Source organism: Podarcis vaucheri (assembly GCF_965113315.1).
Source record: "Podarcis vaucheri genome assembly, chromosome: 2".
Classification (NCBI taxonomy): domain Eukaryota; kingdom Metazoa; phylum Chordata; class Lepidosauria; order Squamata; family Lacertidae; genus Podarcis; species Podarcis vaucheri.
This window is the reverse complement of record NC_138760.1, coordinates 130,467,948-130,494,579: the sequence shown is the minus strand read 5'-3', so window position 1 is coordinate 130,494,579 and position 26,632 is coordinate 130,467,948. Positions and strand designations below refer to the sequence as shown.

At 47.6% G+C, this 26,632-nt stretch overlaps 1 protein-coding gene and 1 pseudogene across 16 annotated transcripts in view; both read right to left on the bottom strand.

The window, feature by feature from the left end:
• Positions 1-1,236: 1,236 nt before the first annotated feature.
• On the bottom strand, positions 1,237-13,515 carry LOC309526245 (vomeronasal type-2 receptor 26-like; annotated as a pseudogene). Its single transcript has 5 exons — positions 13,369-13,515; positions 12,773-13,027; positions 4,669-4,896; positions 4,108-4,234; positions 1,237-3,141 (listed from the first exon to the last, which is right to left on the bottom strand). The product of its transcript is annotated as a vomeronasal type-2 receptor 26-like (transcript).
• A 12,430-nt stretch (positions 13,516-25,945) lies between these two features.
• LOC309527390 (uncharacterized protein) overlaps positions 25,946-26,632 on the bottom strand; it is a 22,762-nt gene continuing 22,075 nt past the window's right edge. For all 15 annotated transcript variants that reach the window (XM_082214229.1, XM_082214217.1, XM_082214225.1 and 12 more), the window contains one exon: positions 25,946-26,632. This exon is cut by the window's right edge and continues 482 nt beyond it. In XM_082214229.1, coding sequence (XP_082070355.1) covers positions 25,955-26,632 — 678 coding nt within the window. In that variant the 3' untranslated portion in view covers positions 25,946-25,954.

The window sequence follows — 26,632 nt, the reverse complement described above, 5'->3', positions numbered from 1 at the left end:
AAAGTTATGTTGGGTGTGGATGACTGCAATATAAAAGAATATATCTAAAGTCCAAGCTGACCTTTCCACCCTATGCTAGCCCATGTCAAAACAGGGCAGCTGCTTCTCTGTGTTCTTGCAAACATGTTTTCTCCAGCTCTGCATCTGCTCCTCAAGCCACAGAGAGACTCCAGAAGGTTGCCAGGGCGATGCCTCCCCGCCTCATAAATACTCTTATTTTTCCCAGGGATTTCTCCAGAGATTCATAATTTCTCGCACTGAGTCTGAAAAGTTTGGTGCCTAAAATATCCCCTGTCTTGTCAATTCCCTAAACAGCTGCAGACGGTGAGAGGGATAGAGCAAAAAGCCTACATCACAAATGAAAAGTGGCTGTGCTCTTCCTTCTTTCCCTCGTGCTTTTAGGACACCCCAAACGGGCTAGTTTTAAATGTCACCACAAACATATTTTTGAGGGTGGCAGGTTGTGCACAACCATCTCATCCCCCTGCAATCCCAAGGGATGTGTTAGGGCGCCCCAACCTTCCAGGTGGCCCCTGAAAGCCTATTTTGGTTTAAGAGAGGGATGAACCAAATATTGTTTTCAGGGTGGGTTGCTTGAACCCCCTATGTGAATTTCCTGTTCTTCTTGATGACAAGGAATGGGTTTCAAGTCCCCCTGACCTATGTGGCCCCTTCAGCCCCCATTTTGGATTAAGGGCCCAATGAACCTGAATGTTTTGCCTGGGATGGGCTGTGAGGACTCAACACAACCAACTCATCAATTCTTTTCTTTTAATACTTTTTATTTGATTTTACAAGTATAAGATTATAACAATACAACCATACATATCTATATTTAAAGATCTCTCCAAATCTTTGGACTTATCACCTTCCCCTCCAGTGGTTTTCAACTGCATACTGTTCAATAGTCCATATTTTACATCACTCCATAGCAATTGCAATCCTGCTAATGTTTTCATCTGCTTACAGTGGTCATCAACTCATCAATTCTGATCAGGAGAAATGGGTTTTGATTTTCCCCAATCTTCCACATGCTCCCTGAAACTTCCCCCTTTTCTAAAGTTAAGGGCCCAATGGAGCTAAACATTTTTGTGGGTTTCATGCTCTCTATAAGCGTGGTCTGTTGCATGTCCCCACAGCCATCTATGGGTCCCAGACACACAAGGGTCCTGAACACAAAGTTCCCTAGGTCCCTGTGTATATGGTCTGAAGGAGCAAAATGTTAACAACACCTTGCTGAGGCTGTAGAGAATAAGCAGAGGCTAAATATAGGACAAGTGGCTTATTACACCAGAAACTTAACATGAGTCAACAGTGTGATGCAGCAACATTTTAACATATTAAATAATAATATTGATTACCAGCCCTCACTGTAAGGTCCCTGCATGGCTCACAACATATTAAAATACAGCTTTGTTTTTTATACAATTAGGGGGGAAAGATAACAAATTTTAACTCTAATAAAAATAATGTTGAAATCCTGGTCTGCTTCAACAGAAGTATAGTGTCCAGATCAAGGGAAGTAATAGTCCCACTCTATTCTGCCTTGGTCAGACCACACCTGGAATACTGTGTCCAGTTCTGGGCACCATAAATTAAGGAAGATATTGATGAGTTGACAGGCATGGGGTGGAGGCTAACCAAGATGACCAAGGGCCATGGAGGGGAGACCACCTCTCCATCCTGACCCTCCCAGGGAGGAGGAAGAGGAAGACAGTATAGATTTACAACAGGGGTTTGAGGGAAGTCACAGCTCAGAGGAAGATGAGGGGGAAAGTTGGGAAATCATGGGAGAGCCAGAGCAACATCTGGCTGACACGTCATTAGAGACCATTCTAGACCCACCATCTTCCAGAACCCAGCGAGCCTTAAAAGTAGGAGAGCAAAGAGCGCAAAGACAGAGGGTACTTAGCAGCACCCGTAGAGGAGGTGATGATGAATGAGGAAGTGAGAGAGCCGGGGGCTGGAGATTCACTTGGAGAAATAACAGGAGTGACAGTGGACATCCTTGTTCCGTTCCAAGAATAATTACAAAAATTTGGTAATGTGAATTCCCTGTGATTTATGTGATCTATATCTTCCAAAGTATTAACAAATTTTCAGCCAAATTTCATAACTATTTCCATTAAGTTGGTTGGTTCTACATGATCAAATGAGGGTAATGATTTTTTTAATTGAAATATTATTTTTCAAGAATCTCCCTTCCCTACCTTCTTGAAAAATAATATTTTTAGAATCAGATGCTATTTTTAGTTTTTGCTGTCAGGTGCTCCTTTGTGTTCAGATCAGGTCTCAACAAAACAATGTAGCATTTGGGGATGAAGATGCAGCCCAGGAGCCCAGCACTGGAGGCCAAGATAGAGAAGATCTGCACGGCTACCATGTATTTCCCCTTGGTGCTCAGGTAGGTGGGCACAAAGGACACCCAAACACTGCAGAAGACCAGCATGCTGAAGGTGATCAGCTTGGCTTCATTGAAGGCCCCAGGCAGATTCCTGGCCAGGAAAGCCACCGTTAAGCAGATGGCCACCAGGAAGCCCATGTAGCCAAGGACAGTGTAGAACATGGCAACAGATCCCTCATTGCATTGCAGGATGATCTCCCCAGGCTGGGAGTGCATGTCGGAGTCTGGGAATGGTGGCGAGATCCCCAGCCAGATCATGCAGATGACAACTTGGACACAGGAACAGGAAATGACAATGGAGTTGGCCAGACTCTTCCCCAGCCATCTCCTCACCTTGTTCCCTGGCTTGGTGGCCAGGAAGGCCAGAACCACAGTGATGGTTTTTGCCAAGACAGAAGAAACAGCAACAGAGAAGATGATGCTGAAGGCTGTTTGTTGGAGAAGGCAGGTCCCTTTCCTTGGCCTCCCAATGAACAGGAAGGAGGACAAAAAGGAAAGCAGGAGGGAGAGCAGGAGGATGTAGGAGAGGTCCCGGTTGTTGGCTTTGACTATGGGAGTTTTGTTGTATTTAATAAAGATTCCCAAAACAAAGCTTGTGGTTAAGGACCCCAGTAGGGCAAGGGAAAGTAGGACAACCCCCAGAGATTCTTCGTAGGCTAGGAAGGTGATATGCTTGAACACACATTGATCTCGGTTCATGTTTGGATGCTGATTTTCTGGGCATTTTTTGCAATGGTCTGCATTTGCAAAAGAGAGAGAGAAAGAGAGAGAGAGAGAGAGAGAGAGAGAGAGAGAGAGAGAGAGAGAAAGTAATATCTAATAGACTGGATTCGGCCAAGCCCTGAGCTATATTCAGCCTCTTGGGAGAGATTCAGTTGTTGACCAAGTCAGTCTGGGACAGCCACAGATCACTTACAGGTGTTTAATTAGGTTTTTCTAAACATTAGCTCTACCCCGAAGAAATTTGGGACAGATTCCAGGGCTGGAGATCCCCAGCTTGCCCTCTGGCAGGTTGGGCTGCTTGGATCCCCCTATACTAAAAAAAAAAAAAAGGAGGATCAGGGATCTGTGCAGAAGTCTAATATCTACCGTAGGTCCATAACAATCTCCCTCCTTAAGGACCCCGGGACAGTTAAGTCTAGTCAAAGGCAACTATGGGGTGCAGCATTCATCTCGCTTCAGGCCAAGGGAGCTGGTGTTTGTCCACAGACAGCTTTCTGGGTCATGTTCCCAGCATGACTAAACCGCTTCTGGTGCAAAGGGGCACCATGACGAATGCCAGAGTGCACGGAAACACTGTTTACCTTCCCGCTGCAGTGACACCTATCCATCTACTTGCCCTGGTGTGCTTTCGAACTGCTAGGATGGAAGAAGCTCAGAGAGAAACGGGACCTCAGCCCGTCGCGTAGTTTCAAACTGCTGCCCTTCCGATCAGCAAGACCAAGAGGCTCCGTGGTTTAGACCTCCCTCCTTCACATTTGATCATATTTATATATATATGATGTTGATGATGATACATTTTAGAACAATATCATAAACTATAATCATAAAAAGAGATTGATGATGATGATGATTTGAACCACCCAGTTCTCTCCCACACATGAAGCATACCAGACTGATCCTGCCCAGAATTGGTTTTGAGAGATTCCTGACTTAACCCTTCTCTCTTCCCCAAGGCCAGCCTTTCCCTTGGAGTCACCCACCTTCCTGAGTGGAGATGGTTCCTTCTGCACAGGGAAGACAATCATAACAGCAAAGAGGCTTCCCTTCCTGAATCACCTTGACGGATCCAGGGCGACAGCTTTCCACACACCTGGAAGTAGGAATGGTCTAGGCACAAAGACAAAGAGCGTCAATGAGAATTGTACTTTGAGGGATAGTATCTGCTGTAGCATCTATATAGCTTGAAACTAAGCATGTCCCATCACTGTCCATTACATGAATTATTCATGATTAAATTCAGGAAAAAACAAAGGACCTCCATTAAATAAAGTTCTGTATATGGTCCATGAGCTATTCACTACTAATAAAATTCACGTAACAACCGAAAAGCAAGGAACCCCCCTTTCCCCATACACACAGTTTAGCAGGAAGCCTCCTTTGGCACCCAGCTGAGCAGAGGAGCTGTAGGAACTATCTGGAACAACAGCCCAGTGCTGGAGTTGACAGGCAAGTGAGGGCAGCAGCCCACAGAACAGGGAGCACTTATTAGAGCTCATAGAAAAGACAGCAAAATGACAGGCATCATTCCCACTCCCCGTCACCTGATTGAGCCACTTCGGCCACACAATGGCCTCCTGGTCGATGGAGCACTTCAGGTCTGGGGATCCCTGTCTGTCGATACTCCCAAACTTCACTCTGAGGACGGATTTATTGGGGAACACCACCCAGTTCACAATGTCCAAGTCAGCTGCCAGCTCCCCATTCTCATCCAAATACACTCTGTCCATGGAAGAATTGTAGAACTGGGTGTTTCCTAGGAAAGGGTGGAGCTGGAACAGAAGCAAAGATGAGAGCATTTAGAATAAAGGGAAGCATAGGCCCCTGTTTTGCTAGCCCAGAAATGGAAAGTCAGCAAGGTCCCAGCTAAAGAGGATTGGCAACTTAAGTGGACATAATATGCAGAAATTGCAGATTTAACATACAGAATAAGAGAGCAAGAAGAACATACATTGAAAGAAGAGTGGAAAGCATTTATTGAATGAAGTGGGGAAGTGTGCTCCCCCCGGACCCCACTCCCCACTCCGCGATATCCCTACATCTCCCCTTTTCTGTCTGTCAAAGAGCAGATCCTGAGTCCACCCGTGCTGTGTGTGTAAAGCCGGGCTTACTCCAAATTGGAGGAGTTTATAATGCCGGGAGTAAGGTGTTAAGCCAAATTTGATAAGAAGCAGCGAGTGCCATGACGCAGAGACCAGAGTGAACTTTGCAGAGTTGTAAAATAGTGGGAATACATTGCATACAACAATTGCAGCAAATAAGGCAGGTGGTAAACATTACAGCATAGGTGACGATGTGTTTGAGTCATAGAAGATCAGGAGGTCAGCTAGTGAGGCTAGTTCCACAGATTATGAAACATTCATTGGCAAAGGCAGGTATGGCATGGAAAGAAACAGCATGGAGTCATCAGCAAGTTAGGCAAATATATGGCAACAAGTCTGTGAGGAAATGTCTCTGGTTGTTCAGGCTCGAGAGAGCTGATATTGTCCAGCAGGAACAAAGGCTTGATGTCACCCAAGTGACTGAAGCGACTTCTTCCCGGTCTGCACTCGATGGTACTTTACTGGCATCTCCCATAGGAAGCTGGAAGCTTGGAGTTGGACTGGAGCTGGACTGGTCAGGCCATGATGCCAGACCATGCTGGAGAGCGAATTGCACACACCGAACTGGAACTCACAGGAAACCTGTAGGGGTAGAAAATAAAGCATAGACCCGCCCCCAGGTGGTCAGGGGCCACAAGGCCACGCCACTTCAGGTCCGCTGCAGATCCGGTAGCTGTTGATATAAAAGGTTGTTAGCTCGAGGTCCTTGGACTTGTGGAGATGTCTGTCTGCTGGTGCAAACCTGTCTGAATCGAAAGCAAGATGGTTAAATGAAAAACCGCAAGGTGTTAAATTTATGCTGGATGTTGCCTAGGGCCTACACTTCTCCCCCTTTCCTAATGTTTTCCAAAAGTGTCTTTGGGGAGTAATTGGCCCATTCCACACTTGTTTAACCTGTGGAATTACAGGGACTATTGTGGGTCCCAGTAGTGATGTATGGAAGTGAGAGCTGGACCATAAAGAAGGCTGATCGCCGAAGAATTGATGCTTTTGAATTATGGTGCTGGAGGAGACTCTTGAGAGTCCCATGGACTGCAAGAAGATCAAACCTATCCATTCTGAAGGAAATCAGCCCTGAGTGCTCACTGGAAGGACAGATTGTGAAGCTGAGGCTGCAATACTTTGGCCACCTCATGAGAAGAGAAGACTCCCTGGAAAAGACCCTGATGTTGGGAAAGATGGAGGGCACAAGGAGAAGGGGACGACAGAGAATGAGATGGTTGGATGGTGTTCTTGAAGCTACCAGCATGAGTCTGATCAAACTGCGGGAGGCAGTGGAGGACAGGAGTGCCTGGCATGCTCTGGTCCATGGGGTCACGAAGAGTCGGACACGACTAAACGACTAAACAACATTGTGGGTAAGAGAAGTATCCCATTGGATGCAGGATTGCTGGAAAAGATGGAAGCAATAAACAGAAACAATAAGCAGGAATGTTAAGCGTTTGGGCTTGGCCCATAACAAAACAGGCAATCATTTGTTGCGCAACCTTTGAGTTGTTATGAACCCTGGAAGGGTTTCACGTGTGGACTGTGAAATATGGCTTAAAAATGCACAGTCCCTTGGCCACAATTGCAAGGCTTCTGTGTCGCTAGGAGTCACAGCATGTGGAAATGCTTGAGATTACATGGAGCAATGTGAGCAAGCTTTGAGATTAAGAGACTGAGCCAGCTGGGCTCTGGCTGGCAGTAAAAGTAAACGAAATTGTTCAGCTAACTTTTTTCTTAGATGAAAAAACATCAAAAGTTCTACCAGTCTGTAAACAAGCCTTGGTTGCTAAGTTACGCAGAGGCGCAGCCGCCCTCTCATTTCCTGCAGAGAGCGAGCTGTGCAGGTTACGCGCAAGGATGTGGTTTACCACAAAAACTTACAGCGTGCTAGCTGATGAGACGCACACAGCAAAAAAAGAAAAAGACTCAAATAAGATTTGAAAAAAGAAAAAGACTCAAATAAGATTTGAAAAAAGAAAAAGACTCAAATAAGATCTATGATTTGAATTATCGGTAATCAATGAATCAATTGATAGGCATATTGTGAATCCAGCACCAATTTGCAGGGTGTGGCTGAAAAGTTTAGAAAACTAAAATCAAAAACAGCAATTTCCGCTCATTGAGGAGAGGGAAACAAGTTAAGGTGGAACAATTTAAAACACATCACTCTGCAGTTCCAGGAAGTTGGTTCCAGCACTCCCCTCCCCCGTGCCCTGTCAGTAGATGGCTTCGGGGGATGGGTGCTGAGCAGCAGAGTTCAGAGAGAAACGCGTAGGTGACAGGCAGGCAAACATCTTGGGTAAGTTAAAATATTTAATTCTCTTACAAACTGCGAGAGCAATTTGCCAAAGTACAGGATGTTGCATTAAAATGACCACATTGGCTTGGTGGAAGGAGCAGTGCATTAAACACAAGGTCAAAGCCAGTGAGCTGCAATGCTCAAAAATGGTCCTAATAAGATCTGTCACAGTTTCAATGTGGGAGCATTTTGGGATGAATGGTGGCAAGGTCCAGCTATTCCTATAATGTAGACTGCTTTTGTGTCCGTGGGACGTAAAGCACGTTTGTGGGATTGTGTGTGTGGTGACTAAGATCTCTAAACACAAAGATCTAACAGCGTCGGATCCATCTATAAGCGCTGTGCCAGTGAGGCATTTTAGTTCAGCAGAACATGTGCAATGGCTAGCAGTTATGGAAATACCCTCTGAAAGGGCTTTTGCTTCTCTTTGCAACTCAGCAGAGGCTGAAATTGTGCAGTGGGTAACTTGTAAAGGTTTGGGAATTTCTAATTGGGCAACTAGAAGCAGATTTCAGGACCTAGTCGGAACCTTAAGTTGCTCTGCTACCAGGGCATATAAAGCATTTAATTTTTTGCCCTGAGATTGGCCATTGGTCCATCCAAATAGGCTCTTGCGTCAGCCACTTTAAGGGCAATGCTGAGACAAAATCAGACATGATTTCAAGGTTTGAATTTGGCTTCTGTAAAGCACAACTATAGAAGAAGCCGGAAGGGTGGAAACCCCCCTTTTTCGGTGAGTGTCTGCAAATGCAAGCATAGAAGGGGGGGGGAGCTGTTGAGCAACAGACTCCCGTTAGCAGAGTCTGTGGCCACGCTTGTGTTCTGAAAACCTATGTAGACAGAATCAGTTGTCCCTTTTGCAGAGATTACGTGGGACTAGTGGAGGATCAAACCCACAGTTCCAGGGGAAAAGATACCCCCTGGCCTGAGATGGGAATGAGATGAACCTCCCCGAGCAAATGAAAAAATGATGTCTTCCTGCATAATTAATTACAGTAAATTCATAAGTAAATTCAGCCCCGCACTGCCGTTGGTGGCAGGTTTTTCAAAGATGTTACTGGCTGTGGGGCTATCTGAACAGGAAAACATTCCCTCTTTTTTGGTCCTGGGTCAGAGGGTGACCCGATTACTGGCTGTTCCCTGGGTAAAACAAAGCAGCTACAAGCGGACTAGCTTTATGGGCTTGAAGGGCATGTAGGGCGCATGCAGAAATCACAGGAAACTTTTTCTGTAGCAATTGAGTTTGCAGGTTCACAACGACTTTCTTAAATGCCTGCAAATCGCATGCAGCAATTAAGGGAAAATACTTTTGAGGCAGTTGACTTTGCCTGTCCAAAGTACTAGACTGTGCTCCTCCTGCCAGATGTTCAAGGAGAAGGCTTTGGGCAGCATGCGTACGGGCTTGATGCTCTGCAGCTTGGCGAAAAGTACTAAGCCAACTGACAAACTGGCCAGGATTCAAGAGCATGTTCGTTACAGATTTCCAATCATCAGGAGTCAATGCAAGGTTTGAGGACTTATCCTCTTCCAGTCCACATGAATGGGTACTGGTCAAAGCCAATTCATTATCGGCTTTTTCCACCTTTCTGATTTTAGAATAAGGCAGAGGGTCCCAACAGCTAACTTGTTGGTCGTGAGCGTCCGGTGCCCTTGCGGCTGGACTCAGCATGTTTAGGTCAGCAAGCCCTTCCACAGTCAGGTGAGAAGATGCTTTTGCCTCCTTAACCATTTGCTCTTCAGCGGCGAGATTCTGAACCTTTACCGACTCAAAAAGCACCGCTGGATCTGCCAAGCCCGGCAGACTTGAGGGCTGAAATGAAGTATCAGAAAAAAGTTTTTTGGGTTGAGATACAAGAGAGGATTGCTGAGAACCCTGATAAACCACAGCTGCAGCTTTTGGTTTCTTAGGCGCTGGCTGCATACAAGCCAGCCTCAGTGGAACTGCAACTTCCACCCTCGTCAGGGCGGGAGCAACAGATGGGTTGAGAAGAGAAAGAACAGGCTGAACTTCTGCAGGGCCGAACCGCTGAACCGCATCTCTGCAGAAGTGCCACGTTTGAAGCAGTTGCACTGGTGATCGCGGCGCTGAGTGCAGGGTCTGCCCTATTTGCTCCCAATCCCTGAGCCGGAGAGAACCGCTCTCTGGATACCAGGGACACTGGGCATCGATTTCCTTCAAGACAGCATCAAGTGCTTTGGAGGAATAGGGATGCCGTGCTTTTGAGAGCAAATATTGGAGATCTTTACGATGTTGCAATCGTTGGGCAGAAACGTAACCCCCCATCTTCTTTCCTTCGTATACTCACCGGGATCCTTTATAGAGGATGCTGGGACGTGTCTGAAACCCTTGCCGGGCGAAGTGAGTAGTCTAGCCCCAAAGACGTTGAGCGCCAGATGAAGTGAAGGCCCAAGACAGGTGTTGATCATGATGTGAGCTGCGCACAGGTGGTCTGAAGCGAGCGAGCGAGCTACCACCATTCCTGTGGAGCCTCTTTTTATTGAGACAAATATGCAAGCCAGGCAGATACATTTTTGGGCTGTGACCTTTACACATCTTCCCTCTTGAGATTGTGGGGTGGTACAAAGCTATTTTGGCACCTGTTCCACAGCGTCATTTCCCCCTTGCACAGTGTATGACATAGGAGACAAAAGTCTCATGGAAAAGGATTACAGACAGGACACCGCAAACTGCTGAGATCGCGAAAGGTCATGCAGAGGTGGAACAATGTACCAGACAGCTGTGGCTTGTCTGGGGGGGGGTTCCCTGCACCCCAAGGTCACGCGTGCAGACAGACCGTGGCTGCATGCTGGTGGGGAAGTGTGCTCCCTCCGGACCCCACTCCCCACTCCGCTATATCCCTACAATTGAATATATGGAAAATAACAGTATACAGCTGAAAACGGTGGCAGCCTTAAGACAAATTCAACCCCGTAAATAATGTTTGATGGATGTAAAAGGAGAAAACTGATTTGAATGGTTATAGCAAAATATACAGGGGTGTATAAGATGTAAAATGAACCATGGAAAGAGAAGAAGGGAAGTCATCAGATATTTTAGAGTTTGTAAAATGTTTGTTTGGAATTGTTAGATTGAAAATTTAATTACAATTATCTAATAATAATAATAATAATAATAATAATAATAATAATGGAAGCATACTGACAATCCACTTCCCCTTTGCTTAGGGCTGGTTGCAGACTCAAATAGTCATGGAGGGATCTTGTCACTTTTGCTTCATACTGTTTTCTCTCACACACAAACCCCAATCTTAAATTCAGTTCTCCACATTTCTGAAGGATTTTTTAAATAATAAAAAAGCTCATCTGAATTCTTCAGCATTTCTGTGTGATTTTCTCCTAGTAAGCATGTTTTTGAAGGAAACTGCCCCCTTGGATTGTTTCAGAAAGAGTGAATTAGGTTTGTTTTTCCTTTCAAGGCAAACTGAATGAAATCTCCAATATGGGCTTCTGCAGGGAAAGGCAGGAGCTTGGTGGAGGGAGCAGAGAGCCAGAGCAGAGTCAAGCGGGTGTGAAAGGAATAGAGACTAGAGACAGCCTGATCAATGTCATCTCCCCTGCCAAAAACAATTCCAGCTTGCGGGGAAAGGAGAATTGGGCACATGATGGGAGCAGTTGCTCGGGGAGCTGTGCAATGAGGCAAGAGTAAGAATAGCAAACAGAAATGAAAAATGTATATGTATTAAGGAAAGTTTAAAATGGAAAATGGGTAATGTGTTTTGCAAACTTTGGGGTTTTTCCATAGTAGTTTTTTTTCTAAAAGGCTCTGTGCTCTTGCTGAGATTAAGATTAACTAACTGGTTGCTCTTCTCTGCTGGCTAACATGTGAGTGTTGTAACCTTAGATCATGGGATGAAGGTATTGGGTTGCAAAATCTCCTTTTTGAAAGGAGTTGCCTTTTTGTCTTTGGCTCCCAAACTCAATAGAGTCAATATGTAAAGGAAGCTCTCCTGAAGGTAAAGCAAACAGCCTGGAGGCTGAAAGGCAGGAAAGAGAGAGAGGGAGGGAGGGAGGGAGGGAGGGAGGGAGGGAGGGAGAGAGAGAGAGAGAGAGATCCCGAGCCTGTGCTGGACAGAATGATGTTCTCATTCTGTTATAAATACAGTGGTGCCTCGCAAGACGAAATTAATTCGTTCCGCAATTCTCTTCGTCTTGCGGTTTTTTCGTCTTGCGATGCACGGTTTCCCATAGGAATGCATTGAAAATCACTTAATGCGTTCCTAGGGAAACCGACTTCAGACCAGGTCCGGGGACAGTCTGTCCCCGGACCTCCTCTGAAGGCTGGGGGGGGACAAGGGCTTTTCTTCCCACCCCCAGCATTTTAAAAAACCCTGGGACAGCGGAGGACTTCTCCGCTGTCCGGGGCGATCTTAAAATGCTGGCGGGCAGCATTTTAAAATCGCCCCGGACAGCGGAGGACTTCTCCGCTGTCCGGGGCGATGTAAAAGCCCCTGGGAAGGCAGGCAGGGGGGACAAAGACTTTTGCCCCCCGCCAGCCTTCAGAAGAGGTCCTGGACCTCTTCTGAAGGCTGGCGGGGGCGAAAGTCTTTGCTCCCCCCGCCTGCCTTCAAAAGCTGTCCGGCCCAGGCTTCCCGGACCTTTCCGCCAGCAGCGGCAGCGCTGCCGCTGCTGGCGGAGACTTGCCGGCATGCAGAAGCCTGCGCGCAGCGCGCCCAGGCTTCGCGGATCTCTCCGCCAGCAGCGGCAGCGCTGCCGCTGCTGGCGGAGACTCTCCTGCCTTCAAAAGCCGTCCGGGATAGCAGGAAGCGCTTCCCTGCTATCCCGGACTGCTTTTAAAATGCTGGCGCTGGGGAGCAAAGCCTTTCGGCCCCCGCCAGCCTTCCTGGACCTCTTCTGAAGGCCGGAGGGGGGGGGGAAAGGCTTTGCTCCCCACCGCTAGCATTTAAAAGAGGTCCCCGGAGATTTCCCTATGGGCTTTCGTCTTGCGAAGCAAGCCCATAGGGAAATTCGTTTTGCGAAGCGCCTCCAAAACGGAAAACCCTTTCGTCTAGCGGGTTTTCCGTCTTGCGAGGCGTTCGTCTTGCGGGGTGCCACTGTAGTTTGTGAGTAAAGAGTGAATAATATTTCTATGCGCCTGGACAATAATTCATTTCCAAAAGGAAATGAATGCTTCCAGTTCTTATGCTTCCAATCGTTTCAAACTGCACAATATTCAATATCTGCAACACTACAATCAATTGTCATGCTCAGTTTAGATGTCTATGAAGGGAAAGAAAATACCTGCCATGGCTGTAGCCTTCAAAGTCCCATTCTCTCAGTTCCCCTCTGCTTAGATCTAGATGAATATGCAGCATTTAAGGCACGAGCCACGGCTTGCAGAGTGTTGTAGATCCTGTAGCTGTCTAGAGAGAGGATTCTTTCCAGATCATCTTGGGGAAGCCTCTCCAGTTTCCCTCTCTCTCTGCATCTTGTCCGGCCTTTCACTGAGAATGCATGCTTTAAATAAAAACAATTAAAAGCACCCTCCCAAAACTTCTTAATACCAGAGAAAAGGGTGGAAAATCACCGTATTTTGCCCCTTTACTTGTCTCAGTGAAGAAGGAAAATATACCATGGATGTGTTGGAAAGATATGTCATTATACATCAGCTCCAGGGCGACATCCCACAAAACTGTTGTGATGAAGATTTTCCCAACAATGAATTTCATCACTGTGTCAAAAAACTGTTGTATAATGAGTAGCCCATCTAAGAAATAAGTCATTTCCCCGTAGTAAACAAATACATGCACTTGCCTCCACTTGTGGAATGGAAGACGAGGCATGTATACTCCATTTGTATTCAGTCCTTGGATGCTTAGTGAGATGACAACACAGACACCGCTCTTGATGAGCACGGGTGTCAAGCTCTTCAGGAACCTCTCTCCATTTTCGGTGTCTGGTGCAAGGAGGCCAATCAACGTCCATCGGAAGTGCTGGAGCAGCTTGACAATCCCTGGGTACAGGGCTTCTTCTTTGGGGACCATCCGGTAGAAAAAAGGGAAATGCCTCTTATCATTCAGAACATGAGAGACAAAAGCATAAGTGACCTGGGAAGAGAAGGAAGATTTGGATCTTGTTTGATTTCAGATCAAAGCCTAAATATTTCTAAGCCCAACATGAGATTGGGAAGATCTTAGGAAGGAGGAAGGTCTATTGGAAGGACCCTTTGGTGGGAACAGTGATTTCCTTGAAGGTTGTGGCAGCTGTAAAGAAGGCAAATTTGATGCTAGGGATCAACAGGAGGGTAGTTGAAAATAAGACTGCCAATATCATAATGCTGTTATACCTCTCTCCATTCCTACCTGTGGGATTTTGTAGATGCCCAACACGTTTGAAATCTGGATGGAGTTTTGAGAGTCGGACCCTTCGAGAACAGCCAGTAAGTTAGTCTGTTTACCACAGCTGTAGTTTGGAAAGCTCAGCTGCCCAATGGACAGCATGTCTAGCAAAGCATCATAGGTCACCCTTCCATCAAAAAAGTTCTCATGGATGCTGTAGCCCAGGGTGATGTTGGGTAACAGCTTTTGATTCTGGTTGATCGCTTGAATTGCATACAAGAAGGAGAGGAGCTGCCAGTACTTTGTGGGTCCTTTCCTGGGGGGGGAGAAATTATATACATGCCAGCACTGTCCAAGTAATATTTCTGTTCTACCTCTAATATTCAGCTCTACCTCTCTTTCAAATCAGAACCAGTGAAGGCAGTGAAGTTCCTGTGTGAGTGTCTGGAGGTGGATGGAGGTTGGATGGCGGCTAACAGATTGAGGCTGAATCCTGACAAGACAGAAATACTGTTTAGGGGGGACAGGAGGCAGGCAGGTGTGGAGGACTCCCTGGTCCTGAATGGGGCAACTGTGCCCCTGAAGGACCAGATGTGCAGCCTGGGAGTCATTTTGGACTCACAGCTGTCCATGGAGGCGCAGGTCAATTCTGTGTCCAGGGCAGCTGCTTACCAGCTCCCTCTGGTACGCAGGCTGAGACCCTACCTGCCTGCGGATTGTCTAGCCAGAGTGGTGCATGCTTTAGTTATCTCTCGCTTGGATTACTGCAATGCGCTCTATGTGGGGCTACCTTTAAAGGTGACCCAGAAACTACAAGTAATCCAGAATGCGGGAGCGAGACTGGTGATTGGGAGCGGCCCCCGAGACCAAATAACACCAGTCTTGAAAGACCTACATTGGCTCCCAGTACGTTTCCAAGCACAATTCAAAGTGTTGGTGCTGACGTTTAAAGCCCTAAACGTCCTTGGCCCAGTATATCTGAAAGAGCGTCTCCACCCCCATCGTTCTGCCCGGACACTGAGGTCCACCGCCGAGGGCCTTCTGGCAGTTCCCTCACTTCAAGATGCCAAGTTACAGGGAACAAGGCAGAGGGCCTTCTCGGTAGTGGCACCCGCCCTTTGGAACACCCTCCCACCAGATGTAAAAGAGAAGAACAACTTCCAGACTTTTAGAAACAGGCAGCCCTGTTTAGGGAAGCTTTTAATGATTAACAGACCACTGTATTTTAATATTTTGTTGGAAGCTGCCCAGAGTGGCTGGGAAAAGCCAGCCAGATGGGTGGGGTATAAAAATATTATTATTATTATTATTATTATTATTATTATTATTATTATTATTATTAATCTAAGACAGTGATTAAAAGATCCAGAAAGCACTATCATAATTCCGCTTTGAGAAAGTAGATATTTCCCCCTTGTATATTAAACCTAAGGCAGAAAGACACCCTTCTCCTACCATCATTTTCCAGGAAAATCCTGCAAAATCAGCCCAGAGGCTCATCTGTTGTTCCAGCATCCTCAAGGCGGCCAACCAGATGCACATGCAAAACTGAGAAGCACAAGAGCTCTTCCCCTACTTGAGATTCTCAGTTACTGGTACCCAGAGGCATAGTGCCTGTGACAGTGAATGGAGAACATAGCCATTGTGACTGGTAGCCGCTGAGAGCCTCATCACCCCCAAATTTATCTGCCATTGGGATCTTCTTATGTTCTTAAAGGCAGGTACCAGACAATGAGAAAGGCCCCAGAAAGTAACTGGAGATGAGTTGGATATAATGGAAATGGTAGCAAGTGGAACACCAGGAACTCCATCCCCACAAAAGGTCTTACCAATGAAAGCTGGTGGAAGGACATTGGCTAAAGATATGAGGATGAAACATAGTGTTTGTGGCAGAGAGGACCCCGCCGATGAGGTGGTCTCCTGGCCTGAAATAATTAGGTGAATCTAGCTCATCCCTTTCCAAAGACAAGAGGCATTTTGTCTTCAGTTTCCCACAGTCCCCATAAGGCAGTAGAAGCAGTAGAACGAGGACCATCTTTTTCCTCCCAGGAACAACCACCTCCCTTACAAAGAATTAGAAGTCTTTTGTTGTGGTCCTTGCAAGATGCAGTAACTTTCTTCTTACTAACGGAGCCCTGCAGACGGGTCACATCTGAAGTGGAGAGAAGTCAAGCCAACCTCATTCTGGTGCAGTTATCATCTGTCCTAAATCTCAGCCCACCCAAGTTTTGGGTGGCTCAGGAGGCATATATCTGCCAGACCTTTCTGCCTCAGATCCATAACATCACGCTTAGTGGACTCAAATGTGATCTTTGGAAGCAAAAAAGCCACACACACTATCATTTTGATAATTATATGGAGAAGTAGGACCACCTCTGCAAGTTCCTAAACACTTTATGCAGCTCCACCTGCAACTGCAGGGCTGAAGAAAAACATGTTTGCGAAAACCTCAAGATCTGCCTCCAAACTGTGAGGTGCAAATGCCAAAGTTTGGTGAAAAATACCAAGATTAAGAGTTAGAAGTTACCTGAACTATTCTACGTGAGCTCTGGCAGAATCCCCCGCCCGCCCCCCCACCTCCCGTGATGCTAACACAGGATAGGGCTATTTCCATGACTACTAAGCTTACCCAGGAGGCACCTTGTTGAACACTTTTTTGGAAGTCCAAGTGTTGGTTTGTCTGTTTCTTTATTACAGTGTTTCCCAACCACTGTTCCGCGGCACACTAGTGTGCCGCGAGATGTTGCCTGGTGTGCCGCAGGAAAAATTAAAAAATCCGAAAGATTTTTATTTTTTTTTAAAAAAGTCAAATTTTCGATTGGGGCGCCATCACTAGATGACCCCTGGGGTTCCCTCCCTCCCTCTCTGCGCCTCCCTCCTCCTCCTCCTCCGGGGAGGCCCTTCCTGGCTCTCGGCCAAGGCTTGGCGGCTGCCACTCACTCACTCGCTCGCCCACCCGTCCCTCCATCCCTGCACCCTGCCTCTCCCCCTCCGTCCCCGGCGCGGGGGCTGCCGGGATCCGTAGTCCCCTCGCCCTTGGGCTCCGTGCCCGCGCGGGGTGTGCAAACTACGTTTCCCAGCGTGGCCTGGCGGGCCGGGCGTTTTGTTTGAAGCGCTCTTCTCCCGGCCATGGAATGAGCGCAGCGGCGGCGGCCGGGCGGGCAGGGGCTCTTCCGCGCAGACCCCACGCAGCCTGCCTGCGCCCCCGCGGAGATCGGGCGGCAGGATGGAGCCCGGGGATCCCCGCGGAGGTGGAGCGGCAGAGGCGGAGGCTGCCCCCCAGGTAAGGCTGCGTCGGGGTTTTTTTATTTTTGCAATGCTGCATCCGCGCCGGAGGGGACGCATCGGATCGCGGGGAGACCCCTTGGCGGGCGTGCAAGGCAATGCATGCGTGCAGGCGTTGCATGGAGTGCAGTGCAATGCAATGGCAACGCGGCACCCTGCATGTATGCATGCAACTTCCACCGGCGCTCCGGACTTTTCAGGTGAGGGGGGTCTCCAGTGGGCGGCAGAGAGAGCCGGGAGGGCGAAGGGGAGCCGGGGGGGAGCAGCGCTGCTCCCCGAGCCGAGCCCGGGGGGAAACTTTGGCGTCGTTGCGCCGGGTGTTGGAAGCGGAGGCTGGCGGGGGCCCCTCACCTGCAAAACCTGGTCGCCTCTCATATATTTCATGCATTGCATTCATCGCCCGCTTTCTCCTCCAAGGAGTTCCCGGGGGCGCGCGTGGTTCTCCCCGTGTTATCCTCGCAACAACAGCCCTGCGAGGTGGGTCAGGCGAGTGGCCCAAGGGAGCACCCAGGGATTGTCCTGGCCAGGTGGGGTGATTTGAACCCTGCTCTTTGCCCGGTCTTCGTCCTCATTTAGCCCCCACATGTGCATGACTGTGCATGACTGAGGTTTTCCCCCCTTGTCTTGGCTATGGTGTGAGTCTGTGCTGTTAATTAATGGGGTTCTGCCCTCGGAGAAGATGAGCCAGTCCTCAAGGAGGTGATTATGTAATTTGCTAGCAATTCATGTCCCTCCCGGCGTGACGCTGCGCGCAGACGTCACGGGGCTGTAATGGTGGTGTGCCTCGAGATTTTTTTCATGAAACAAGTGTGCCTTTGCCCAAAAAAGGTTGGGAAACACTGCTTTAACAGAATACCCTTAACCAAGGAGGGGTGGACAGAGGAGATGACGGAGAATGTCCGGGGAGGAGTAGCTTGGTCGTGCGGAGTTCTGACACCAGGCCCCAAATATGGCTGCTGACAGTGTTCATAGGAAGGTCTTAGTATGAAAATAAGACATATGAAAAAGGGGGCGGCGGGTGGGAGATCCAACGACAAAGTGGGAAGGAGGCCTGGGCAGGCCCCAAGTTATCCCCCCAGGGAGCGGGGCCAAGCAATGCCTATCGGCTGGTAGGGCCCACCCCCTTCGGAATGCCTGCACCTAAGCCTGGCACAATTGGTCAGTCCGCAAGCAGGCTGTGACCCTCCCCAGCAGGGCACCAAATTGCGGGCGTGGACTTGGTTGGCCGCAACACCGCCTGACCATTAAAGGTAAGTGGACTTTCCAGGATTTGAACACAGTTTACTGGACCTTACTGAGTCCACTGCTGCATCCAGACACTGGTGACAAGCCTTCAGAGACTCTCCTGTTATGGAGAAATAGAGCTGTGTGTTAATGTAAAGACCCCTGGATGGTTCAGTCTCGTCAAATGCGACTATGGGGAGTGGCGCTCATCTCGCTATCAGGCCGAGGGATCGGGTGTTTATGCACAGGCAACTTTCCGGATCATGTGGCCAACATGACTAAACCGCTTCTGGCACAATGGGACACCGTGATGGAAGCCAGAGCTTGGGACTTGGGACACAATATACAAATAGCAGATTGGGAGAGGTTATGGAAAACAGATTTGAAATTTATGGCACCTTGTTCACTGACATAAAATTATATTAAAAAAATTCCTTCCAGTAGCACCTTAAAGACCAACTAAGTTAGTTCTTGGTATGAGCTTTTGTGTGCATGCACACTTCTTCAGATACACTTCAGATACTTCTTCAGATACTGGAACCATGGAAGGCACCACATTGAGCTGCATGAAATGGAAGTCCATCAACCTCACCCAGTGTATCTGAAGAAGTGTGCATGCACACGAAAGCTCATACCAAGAACTAACTTAGTTGGTCTTTAAGGTGCTACTGGAAGGAATTTTTTTATTTTGACTATGGCAGACCAACACAGCTACCTATCTACCACATAAAATTATATGAATATGATGTACTGGTGGTATTTGACCCCAGTTAAATTAGCAATAATGTATAGAATGAGTTCAAATACCTGCTGGAAGTGTAAAGAAAAAGAAGGTACCTTTTATCATATGTGGTGGATGTGTAAAGTAACTAAAAAAAATGGGAGATGATATATAAAGAATTGGAAAAAATGTTTAAAAGAACATTTGTTTAAAAAACCAGAATCCTTCTTATTAGGAATTACAGGTACTGAGATACCAAAGGACCAGAAAAGATTGTTTATGTATGCGACAACAGCCGCACGGATGCTACTAGCCCAGAGGTGGAAGGAGGAAACAACCCTGACCAGAGAAGAATGGCAAACCAAGTTGATGGACTATGCTGAAATGGCAAAATTAACTGGGAAGCTCAGAAAGCAAGACAATTGTAAGCAGGTTAAAAACATTAGGAGGATTTTAACCACACTTGTAAATTAATGGAAAGTATGGAGAATTGGGAAAGACAAAATTTGGACAGATATGCAGATGTACCGTATTTTTCGCGTATTGGACGCACCGGTCCATAGGACGCACCTAGATTTGGGGGGGGGGGGAATAAAGGCAAAAAGGCGCAGCTTTGGCATCGCTCTGGGAGCTTGCGGGGCTGGGGGAGGAGGAAGCCCTCCGCCAGCCTCCAAACCATGTCGGGAGACAGCGGGATGGCGCGCTGCGCCTCTCCCGCTGTTTCCCGAGTTTGCGGGGCTGGGCCAGCCTTCTAACCAAGTCGGGGGACAGTGGGAAGGGCGCGCTGCGCCTCTCCCGCTGCCCCCCAAGTTTGCGGGGCTGGGCCAGCCTTCTAGCCAAGTCGGGGGACAGCGGGAATGGCGCGCTGCGCCTCTCCCGCTGTCCCCCGAGTTTGCGGGGATGGCGACGGGGAGGAGCAGGCTTCTCCCCCCCCTGCCAGCCTTCTAGCCAAGTCGGGGGACAGTGGGAAGGGCGCGCTGCGCCTCTCCCGCTGTCCCCCGAGCTTGTGGGGCTGGCGGTGGGGGCTCTCCTGAAGCCTGGAGAGTGAGAGGGGTCGGTGCGCACTGACCCCTCTCGCTCTCCAGGCTTCAGCGAAAGCCTGCATTCGCACCATAGGACACACACACATTTCCCCTTCAGTTTTGGAGGGGGAAAAGTGCGTCCTATAGTGCGAAAAATACGATAAATATAAACACTAGGACCCATGGAAGAGATGGGGGGAAGTCAGGAGATTCCGCATAATTTTGGCATGTGAATCTTGTATTGCTTTTTGTTGTATGTTGTATATTTATTTTAATCAATTTTTTAAAAAAACAACATCAAACTGCTAGGTTGGCAGGAGCTGGGATTGACCGATGGGAGCTTGCCACTGTCACATGGATTCAAACCGCCAACCTTCCAACCAGCAAGCCCAAGAAGTAGGTCACACTGCCACCCATGTCCCTGTGTGTTATCGGCATACTGGTGGCCTCTTCCTCCAAAACTCCTCTGGACCGCACCCCATGACTTCATATAATTTTATATAGCGTATAGATCTTAAATAGTGCTGGGGAGAGAATAGTACCTTGCAGAACTCCATAGCACAAATGCTGGGGTGGGGGTGAAGAGCAGTCACCGAGCGCTACTTTCTGGACATGACATTGAAGATATGAACAGACCCACTGTAATATGGTGCCTCTGACACCCATCTCACTAAGTCAGTTCAGGAGGATACCGTGATTGACGGCATCAAAATTAAAAAAGGGCAACCCAAATGATCACAACATGTCAGGGAATAGTCTAAGGATGAGGACTGGGGAATGCATTCCAGAGATTCCATACTGTTGGAAGTCTCGTGGAAGACAGTAGACGGATGTAATGTTTGCTGGTTTCCTGTTCCTTTGTTGTTCAGTTGCTCTTGGCTTTCACAGAGAGAGCATGTATATTTCTTTTCTGTCTGCATAGTTAGAAATAAAACGCTCTTAGCAATGTAGCTCATACTATCTCAGCTCCTTCCCAGCGTGCTGGATATTTTGCACAATGGGGGAACGTGCTTGGAACCACATCAAAGGCTCAGGTTGTTAATCACAGACTCAACCAAAAGAGAAGCTCAGTCGAATGCAAGTCTGACAGTCCACAGCGCGCTCAGAAGCAGAGAGAGAGACAGAAGCTGAACAACTGAGGGAGGAGTTGCCCAGGTACGAGACAATGACAAGGGAACCCGAAAGGAGGGGGCAGCTACTTGAGATGTCACTTGAGAGTGTGGGGAACCCCCCTCACCACATACTCAGAGGACTGAACATATCAGAGAGCAAAGAAGTCAGAGGGAGGGAGGGACTTCCCATTGGCACCTAAAATGCTACAGAAGTTGGAAGGAGGTTTTAGAGCAGCCAACTGCCCTCCTTGCAGAGAGCTGTGTATTTCTGCTTGCAACATGATGCTGTAATAAAAGGACTATAAATAGATCAACTGCTTGTTAATTCTTATCTGTGATGTTACCAAAGGGAGAGAACTCTTCATGCCTGACACAACATCACTCTTCCCACTTCCCCTTTCCTTTACTTCTCATGAAAACTCAAAGGATTTGTCCAAGGTTCTCCTTTGAGTCCACCAGAATGGACCCCATTTTTGAGAGAAACGTGAGATGACATTCTGCTTCTGATTCAGTCAATGAATCAGTGAATCAAAAAAAAATGCTCTCCACCTGATTCAAGGCTTCTCCAGAGACCCTGCTGATTCAGTATTCATCCTGATTTACTTGATTATGTGGTGTGCTATGATAATAATAATAATAATAATAATAATAATAATAATAATAATAATAATAAATTTTATTTATACCCCACCCTCCCTAGCCAAGGCGGGCTCAGGGCATCTAACAAGCAATAATAAAAACAAGTTGAATGAATACAACTTAAAAACAAGATTAAAATACAACAAATGCAGCCTCATCACAGGAGAAAGGAAAAAGAGAGGGAGGGAATCAAATTGACTCAAAGCCAAAGGCCGGGTGGAACACTCTGTCTTACATGCCCTGTGGAAAGAAATCAGATCCTGCAGGGCCCTGGTCTCATGAGACAGAGCGTTCCACCAGGCCGGGGCCAGTGTTGAAAAGGCCCCGGCTCAGGTTGAGCCTAATCTAACTTCCTTAGGGCCTGGGACCTCTAGGGTGTTGCTATTTATGGACCTTATGGTCCTCCGTGGGGCATACCGGGAGAGGCGGTCCCATAGGTACGTGGGTCCTAGGCCGTGAAGGGCTTTAACAGTCAAAACCAGCACCACTGTACTCCACCGGGAGCCAGTGCAGCTAGAAAAGTACTGAGTGAATATGCTCCCATGGCAGTGACCCCTTGAGGAGCCTCACTGCAGCACTCTGCACCTGCTGGAATTTCTGGAACAGCTTCAAGGGCAGCCCCACATAGAGCGAATTACAGTAGTCAACCCTGGAGGTGGCCGTCGCATGGATCACTGTGGCCAGGTCGGGGCGGGAAAGGTAAGGGACCATGGTGAAGGTGGAAAAATGGAACATTTGTTGTGGTTTGTGGGCAGGGAGATTATACAACAGTGAATATTCCTTGGAATATCCACCCAGACTTGCATAAGAGGGGTTCGCATGCCTTCCTCCTAATCATTTAATCATTCTACACTTTTCTGTGCATTTTTGTGTAACTTTCAAAATTGCAAACCATTTTTAAAAGGGGCCTTTCTTGCACTATGGCAGAAATCTTTAACTGCAGGAAAACAAAGTTCTGCCATGCGCTGGAATCCCTCCTGCAAAATATTGACTGTCTGGAGGCACACTCTGATTTCATAGGTTCCAGCTGCCCCCATATGCCAGGACCGACCATGAACTTAGGTGCTTCTCAGTTGAAGGTGCAGCAGCAGCTGATGCTGAAGTCCTGACTGAAAATGAGAATGCTGCAACTGAGAATGTTATGATTGTGCAAAGTGGCAATTAAAAACCCAAACCTACAAGGGCGTAAATGATGCAGCTCACTGCAAACACAGCTGAAACGCAATCTCATAAAATGTTCATAATGGTGAAAGTTGTGGTCAGTTTCACTATGGTGTCAGTCCACCTTCAGTGAGGCTGACGGGCCTTTGCTCTCTCCTACAGGCCACTAATGGAAGGTATTTAAGCATCTCAGTTGACTCATTTTATTTTCTGTGCTGGAAACAGCTGAGAGTTTAGATACAGAAAAATTAGAAACGTTTTCATTCAATGTAGGACACTTTTTCATTCCAGTGGCTATCATGGGAAATTCTGGAATGTCCTGTCCGTCCTGGCTGCCATTCGTGAAATCAATCAGGACCCCAGGCTCTTACCCAACGTCACCCTCGGCTATGTCATCTATGACCATTATTCTGATGCAAGGATGACTTCTGATGCCCTGCTAGACCTGCTCTCTACTGGGCACGCAGACATTCCAAACTATGACTGGGAAGAGGAATAACCTGTTGGCTGTTCTTGAAGATGCAGAAGCTAATATTTCTAGACATATGTCACCTGTGTCTACAAGCATCTACAAAATCCCACAGGTATGGCTGGTTTGGTGTTAAGATGGAATTGTGCCTCTGCCATGGGCTTTTCATTCTTTCCTTTTTGGACTCTCCCAAAGGTGGGGGTGGGATGGAACCTGGAAGCAGGAGCACTCAACACTGGTGTCAGATGCCCCATTCCACCCCACCACTGCTTTAAAAAACCATGTTGCTTGTTTACAATGCATTCAAAACACAGTTTTTTGAGTAATGTAGCCGAGTCCCTAGTCTAATATTCTGGAATGTGATTCAGTCCCACAAAATATTGAGAGTCTGGAGGCATTCCTGGAAGACCTCCTTCCATTCTACACGGCCAGCATTTTGTCTTGTTCTTTGTGTGCATGTTGGGGACTGTAGTTGGTCAACTGTCTGAGATTTGTCCTGGAACCACAGCAAAGCACTCACCTCTTCCTTTGCTTCCTGGGCAAGTTGTGGATACACTGTTCCGACTCTTCATGAAAAAACCCAGTTCCCCTTTTTCTACCAGATTGCCCCAAATGTAGATGCTCAGAATCTGGGGATTGTCCAACTGCTCCTGAACTTCAGATGGATGTGGATTCCCATATTGCATGGGAAAGTCGTTAAAACAATAACAATTATTTATTTATACCCCGTCCGTCTGGCTGGGTTTCTCCAACCACTCTGGGTGACTTCCAGCAAAATATTAAACTACAATAATTCATCAGATATTAAAAGCTTCTCTAAACAGGGCTCCCTTGAGATGTTTTCTCAAAGTCAGACAGTTGTTTATTTCTTTGACATCTGGTGGGAGGGCATTCCACAGGGCGGATGCCACTACCGAGAAGGCCCTGTATCTTCACTTCCTGCAGTGAGGGAGCCAGCAGAAGACCCTGGGAGTTGGACCTCAGAGTGCAGACAGAAGGATGGGGGTGGAGACACTCCTTCTGGTATACTGGGCCAAGGCTGTTAAGGGCTTTAAAGGTGAACTCCAACACTTTGAATTGTGGCCAGAAACGTACTGGGAGCCAATGTAGGTCTTTCAGGACCGGTGTTATGTGGTCTCGGCAGCTACTCCCAGTCATCAGTCTAGTAACCGCATTCTGGATTAGTTGTACTTTCCAGGTCACCTTCAAAGGTAGCCCCACATAGAATGTGTTGCAGTGGTCTAAGTGAGTCCTCAACACCAGCCCGCCCCGTCACCCAAGAACAGCACTTCTGTCTTGTCATGATTCAACCTCAATCAGTCACCTGCCATCCATCCTCCAACCGCCTCCAGACACTCACACAGGACCTTCACCGCTTTCACTGGTTCCGATTTAAAAGAGTTAGAGCTGGGTATCATCCGCATACTGATGAACACCCAGCCCAAACCCCCTGATGATCTCTCCCAGCAGCTTCATGTAGATGTTAAAAAGCATGGGGGAGAGGATGGAACCCTGAGGCACCCCACAAGTGAGAGCCCAGGGGTCTGTACACTAATCCCCCACCACCACTTTCTGAACACGGCCCAGGAGGAAGGAGGGGAACCACTTTATAACCCTCAGCTCCCAGCTCCTCTAGACGGTCCAGAATGATGTCGTGGTCAATGGTATCAAACGCCACTGAGAGCTCCGGCAGAAGCAGAAAACAGCTTTCACCTTTGTCCTTAGTGCGCCGGAGATCATGGACCAGCACAACCAAGACAGTTTCAGTCCCAATATGAGGCCTGATTCCCAATTGGAATGGATCCAAATGGTCCCCATCCTCCAGACTGGATTATTGTAACTTGCTCTACGTGGGGCTGCCCTTGAGATTGACCCAGAAACTCCAGCGGGTGCAGAATGCCGCGGCGAGACTCCTTATGGGGTCTTTGCTGCAAGATCACATTCATCCGGTACTATACCAGCTGCACTAGCTCCCGGTGGAGTACAGGATCAGGTTTAAGGTGCTGGTTTTAACCTTTAAAGCCCTATACGGCCTAGGACCCTCGTACCTACGGGACCGCCTCTCCTGGTATGCCCCACAGAGAAACCTACGGTCTGCAAATAATAACATCCTCAAGGTCCCAGGCCTCAGAGAGGTTAGGCTGGCCTCAACTAGAGCCAGGGCCTTCTCGGCTGCGGCTCCAATCTGGTGGAATGCTCTGTCACAAGAGACTAGGGCCCTGCGGGACCTGACATCTTTCCGCAGGGCCTGCAAGACAGAGTTGTTCCACCAGGCCTTTGGTCGGGGCGCAGCCTGACTCCCTCCTCTGGCAACCTGCACAGAATTTTGCTTAATTGGTTGCCACCAATTTGATTTAATTATTTTTATAATGAAATATTTTTTAGATTATATGACTATATTACTGTTTGATTATTTGATTGTTGTTAGCCGCCCTGAGCCTGGCTTCAGCTGGGGAGGGCGGGATATAAATAAAATTTATTATTATTATTATTATTATTATTATTATTATTATTATTGATAGGGTTTCTCCCCTGTATGAATTCTTTGATGCAAAGTGAGTTTGTCCTTCCGACTGAAGTTCTTCTCACATTCCGAGCACTCATAGGGTTTCTCCCCTGTATGAATTGTGTGATGGGAAGTGAGATGGGCGCTCTTACTGAAGCTCTTTCCACATTCAAAGCACTGATAGGGTTTCTCCCCTGTATGAATTCTTTGATGCGAAGTGAGACTGTCCTTCCGACTGAAGCTCTTCCCACATTCCAAGCACTGATGGAGTTTCTCTCCAGTATGAATTCTTTGATGCAAAGTGAGTTTGTGCTTCTGACTGAAGCTCTTCCTACATTCCAAGCACTGATAGGGTTTCTCCCCTGTGTGAATTCTTTGATGGGAAGTGAGACTGTAACTGTGACTGAAGCTCTTTCCACATTCAAAGCACTGATAGGGTTTCTCTCCTGTATGAATTCTTTGGTGGGAAGTGAGATGGGCGCTCTTACTGAAGCTCTTTCCACATTCCAAGCACTGATAGGGTTTCTCCCCTGTGTGAATTCTTTGATGGGAAGCGAGATGTGAGCTTCGACTGAAGCTCTTTCCACATTCCAAGCACTGATAGGGTTTCTCCTCTGTATGAATTCTTTGATGGGAAGTGAGACAGTCCTTCCAACTGAAGCTCTTTCCACATTCAAAGCACTG